Source organism: Callithrix jacchus, chromosome 1 (assembly GCF_049354715.1).
Source record: "Callithrix jacchus isolate 240 chromosome 1, calJac240_pri, whole genome shotgun sequence".
Lineage (NCBI taxonomy): Eukaryota > Metazoa > Chordata > Mammalia > Primates > Cebidae > Callithrix > Callithrix jacchus.
In genome coordinates, this window is record NC_133502.1 from 163,686,956 (window position 1) to 163,692,644 (window position 5,689).

The 5,689-nt window shown below is 38.7% G+C and overlaps 1 protein-coding gene across 1 annotated transcript; it reads left to right on the top strand.

The window, feature by feature from the left end:
* The first annotated feature begins 716 nt into the window (after positions 1-716).
* Positions 717-3,800, top strand: LOC128932200 (deleted in esophageal cancer 1-like). Its single transcript, XM_078346115.1, is given in 4 exon segments — positions 717-858; positions 1,279-1,356; positions 1,359-1,381; positions 2,140-3,800. Coding segments are annotated over 4 exon segments (393 nt in total). The 3' UTR covers positions 2,290-3,800.
* Positions 3,801-5,689: the final 1,889 nt, after the last annotated feature.

Sequence of the window (5,689 nt, forward strand, 5' to 3'; positions counted from 1 at the left end):
TTATATGCTTACTATATGTAGTGGGACTACACTGGGAACATTATTTAGAATATCTCATTAATATCTTCAGCATTAGTCTTAGCTCACCATTAAGGTAGAAGGAGCCAGTACTAGTACTATCTTTGCTGACAAACGGTAAGCAGACTCAAAGAAGTAACATGACTGTTGCCATCCCACACTGCCAGGAAGAACATATCTGGATGTGTGGGCCACATCACAGCAGATGCTATTACTTTCTTTTCCTGAAACAGTCAGAGGTAGAGAAACATTGCAAAACTGATCCAGTTTTGGCACAACAATTGGGAGACGCACAGTAGCATAGGGGTTTAAGAAACCACCATTGGATTTGGCAGGAACTGGATATGGATCTTGGTTTTGTCACTTTCTGGTTGTGGTCCTTGACGATGTTGCTCAATCTCTCTCTGTATCCTTAAACATCAGTAATGGCTATAAAATATTTAGCACAGTACTCTGGCTTACTATGAGTACTCAAATTGTAGCCACTGTGGGTTTATTCTAGTACCACTAAAAGGTCTCCTGATTTTGAAAAGAGGATCCCCAGAGCATTGTGTGGCCCACTTATAGATTTGTAAAATGTCCCATTTACCTACATCCCCAGTATCTGTTGAGTACTCTCAATAGGCAGTGATCATGGGTCCTTCTTGAAGGTCATAACCTAGCTAAGTCGGGAGGATTCTTCAGGGGTTTAGGAGAGAATGCGAGAGTTGACTCCTGAAAGTGGAAAGGAAACCACCTGGCTATCTCCTGTCTTTGCCGCTCTCCTTTCTGATAAGGAGGGCTCTGTGAATGGGAGGGAGCAGCATGCTTGTCCATACTGTGGGCAAGGAGGGATGGATGGTAGGAGAGTCATGTGAGAATCATGGAACAAAGATGGAAGGCTAGAGGGCAGCAGGAAATCTAATTAGCACTAGTCAATTATCTGTTCTATGCAACTTGATGAGTTTGCTATCAGAGGCAATGCAAAAACAACAACAAAAAATTTGTTTTTCATCTTCATCTCTGTAAGCTCCTATGGTGCAACTGTCAGAAAGCACTTGCCCCAAAGATTTTATTTATTGTCAAGTTTTGCAGAGAATGGAGTAATTCCCATGGGATCTGCTAGGTAGGTTAGTGGAATTAGAAGATTAATAAATCATAGACATATACTGTGTGCAATATACTAATGTATATTGTGCATTATTTCATTAGCTCTTTGCAAAAGGTTGCCATCTTAGTCTGTTTTCTGTTGCTGTAACAGAATACCTAAGACTGGGTAAGTTATAAAGAAAATAAGTTTATTTCTTCCAGTGTTGGAGGCTAGGAAATGGAAGACCATTGTGCCAGCATCTTTCGAGGGCCTCTTGCTATGTTATACATGATGGTAGATGAGAGCTCAACAAGAAAGGAAGTATGAAAGGCAAAGCTAGCTTTATAAAACCCACTCTGAGAATAACTAGCCCACTCCTAACATAAAGGCATTAATCCATTCATGAAGATGGAGCCCCTATGACCTAATCACTTCTTAAAGGCCTCACCTCTTAATACTGATACAATGGCACTTACATTTCAACAGGAGTTTCAGAGGGGACAAACAATCAAACCACAGCAGTAGTTATCCTGTTTTTAGAGATGACAAAAATGCATTTAGCAAAGTTACATGGACAGAAAGTGTCAGTCAGAAATCTACCCAGGATTGTCTACTCTAGCCCCTTAAGCACTTATATCTCTCTATTACATCTCCACATTTAAAACAAAAGCTATGGCTTATGAACCTACCCTGTTGAGGGGACTCTAGGGTGCTTGCTGTTTGAGCCCCTGAGAGAAGCCTCACATCCAGTGGAGCTGGTGTTGAGCCTCAGACTGCAAGAGGAGAAAGTGCACATCTGTTCGTCTTTAGCATGCATCATTGAAATCCTTGCAAGGAGTCTGGATGGAGCTGGTGTTCTTCCCTGTGCGTGACCTTAGGCTAGCCAGCAGCCAACAAGAGAGAAACACACCAAGGTTCCTGGGAAGGCTCAGAACAACTCTTTCCCAGAATTGCTTTTCCTGCCCAACGTAGTGTAAAAGGCAGGAGGTGAGTGGTGCATCCAGGGAGATGGCCTACATTGATACCTTCTTTGTGTCTCTTATTATCTTTAGGTTGTTACTGATGCCCTGCACAGACATAGGTCTGTAAAGTGGCAAGCAGGACTCTGCTACAACAGAGGAAAGGATTTTGCTATATCTCTTGTCAGGCCCAATGCTGCAGAGGGGATTGGTAATGTACTTCATTTAATAATAGTGTTTTAAGAGATAACATTATTTCATCCTGTGGGGTAGATATGATCATCTTCATCTCACAGATGAAAAGAGACAAACCTGGGATTCAGAGGTACTTGCCTGTGAGTTTCTTACAGATTTCATCTTACAATCCAGGAATCCTGATTCTTGGGTTAGTCTCCTTTGCTATATGGGATCTTAGGCATGGCAATAAAAGATCTAAAAACTGGTTATTTGATGCTTGGACAAAGGCTTGGGGCATGGGCTTTGACCTAATGAAGTAGTCAATTCTAGTCTAATATTTTAAATGATTTAAAATGATTCCAGTTTATAAGCCCCATTCACTGTCTTCTAAGATGTGGATACACATTCCAACCTTCCTTAGCTCAAATGTGGACAAAACAAGAGATTACATGTGTTGATACTTTGTGAGTCATAGAAAATTCACATATACATAGGCAGGGTGGTTCTGTAATTAACCAAATCTTCAGAGGTCCAAAGTTAACAGTATCGACCATTCATAATTTAGCCATAAACTCAGACATTTTAAAAGCCTTGTGAAAATAGAAGTATACTTTTCAAATGTTACAGACTGCAAACACCAGTGTTCTATTGCCTAGAACAAGCGTAGCTTGTGAATCATCACAAGGCCTTGCACAAAGGAAGTCTAATGAGTATTTGTAGATTGAATTTAATGAATGAAGGCACAAACCCCTTGGCTCTCTTCCTGGGTTTCATGAAATCTTATTAAACACATTTTATTTAGAGAGCTTGGTTATTTACTTTTGTCTTCCAGCAGATTGAATATAAGTGACTTGGAAAAGGAAGACTAGTTGCTGGAAACACCTAAAATGTCAATAGAAGACTTGACAGCTTGAGAACAGAGGAAAAAATAAAAGCAAACAGACAAAAACAACCTTACCTCCCCCACAATATAACATTGGGTTGCTGAGCCAACAAAAATCTAAAATCAGTTTAGGATCCTCTGTTTAACTCATCAGAGAAATGCACAAAATATTCTAGAAAGGCTTGCACCTACAAAGATTACTTAAGAATGCAATGACACATTCAGAGGAGTTAAGTTACCAGTTATCATTTACTAGAAGGCTTTTTCTATAAAAATGTATGGAAGAGGTTCCTCTGAGCATTCAACTGGGCTTCTTCATAGGGTATGTGTACTACTTGGGGCTATGGAAGACCATGTCCTAGAAGCCCTGTGTCCCTGAGGCACACCTATGTGTGCTGTCTCTCTGGCATATTTTCCAACAAGTGTTCTTTTCTAGTCTATATATTCTGATTAATTTGTAATCAGAGGCAATGCAAAAAGCATTCTTTTTAAATCCTAATCTCCGTAAGCTCCATTATGGTACAGCTGTCAGAAAGCACTTGCTCTGAAGATTTTCTTTACCATCAACTCTTAGAGTAAATTGTATAGATCTGCCACTGTCTATTCTGGTTTCAAGATTTGGTCTTACATCCTTTCTTTTCCTTTTGTGGTAAACAAAAGACAAAAAGAAATCAGCAAAAAAAAAAATGGAAACAAAGGGACATTTATATCTATGTGTATACACACACACACACACACACACACACACACACACATATATATATATATAGAGAGAGAGATGTTTGCATGTATAGTTAGTGATATGGTTTGGCTCTTTGTTCCCTTCCTAATCTCATCTTGAATTGTACTCTTGTAATTCCTATGTGTTGTGGGAGGGCCAATGGGAGATAATTTGAATCATGGGGGCAGTTTCCCCCATACTGTTCTTGTAGTAGTAAATAAGTCTCATGAGATCTGACGGTTTTATCAGGGGTTTCTGCTTTTACATCCTCTTCATTTTCTCTTGCCACCACCATGTAAGAAGTGCCTTTCTCTTCCTGCCATGACTCTAAGGCCTCCCTAGTCACGTGGAACTGTAAGTTAAATTAAATCTCTTTTTCTTCCCAATCTTGGCCATGATTTTATCTGCAGCATGAAAATGGATAAATACAGTTAGATAGATAATAGATACAGATATAGAAGTAGATATACAGGTATAGATTTAGTATAATGGTTTTTAGGAATGAATTATGAGCAAATTGAAGGATGCAAAAGACAGAAAGAAGCCTTATTTCTATGCTGAGTTTATCCATAGTCCTATGACATTGATAATTAATGTTGTGTCAATTAATTAATGCAATTCACATGTATTAATTAGTGACTGTCCATATGTAAAGCCCTGAGATTGGCTGAGATGTAAATTTAATGTGTGGCTCTAGTATGAATGAATGAATAGATGAATTATGTTGATGTGGGTCATGGGGGTGGGGCATAGATTTATTGTGCTAAGCCATGAAGATTTCTTAGAGAGTTAATCACCAGACATAATGTATAATGCCAACAATAGACATAATGATGGATTAAAAATGTCAACGTTGGAAACAATGATAACAATACAGATAAGAGTTGCCTTTTATTGGACATCTGGTGTTTGGCTGAAATAACTCTTAACACTGTATGTATACTCACATAATAAATCCTCATAAGAGCACACAGAGACAGAAGTCATTAGCTGCTTATAATTGAACAGGAAACTGAGAATCAAGGAGGTTAACTCAAAATTCCAATTCACTCAGCTAGTAAGTAACAGAACAGGGATTTCACCCTAGGTCTGTTTGTCTTTAAAATCCATCCCCTTCTGCCCTTTCTCCTTGTTTCACCCTCCCCTGCCTTTTCTTCTCCCCTCTTCTTTTTCTCCTTCTCCTTTTCCTTCTCCTTCTTCTACTCCTTAAGGCTAGCTAACCTCACAGATGTCTTTTTTGATGCATTATTCATGATATCCTTTTCAAGAGTAAAATGATTCAAAATATGAGCATAAAAGTTTTTGATACCTACTTTTTGCAAAGCACCATGGCATAAAAACTTGCAATTTACACAAGAATGGAGCAATAGAGTACATGTTTGCTAAGTGCTTACGATGAATTAGGTACTATATATTTTATATTACCCCTTTTTTCTTCTCAATAACTGTTTATTTGATTCTCATTTTACAAGTGAAGGGATTGTGGCCAAGAAAGTATAAGGAAGAAGCTGGTGTAGAATCATGTATCCTGTAGAAACTCTGATTTGTCTAAATGTAACCAATCCAGGCAATGTCTTTAGCTGGGACAAGACACACTGAAAGGAGTGATGCTCTGAGCATCTCGGACGAAAGGACGTGAAGAGCCCCTGTGCTCAATCAGGCACACAGCCTCAAATGGAATGTTTTGGAGACATTCTTATATGGTATATGGCAGTTATAAATTCCAGGGGCCGTTTGACGATAGTTATCAAATGCATAAAAGAGATAATCTGCTGACCAAACAGTAACATTCCTATAAATGATAGGATAAATGCTAAAAACAAGTATGTGTACAGTGATCCTCTTTGTGTATGCTTTTAAAA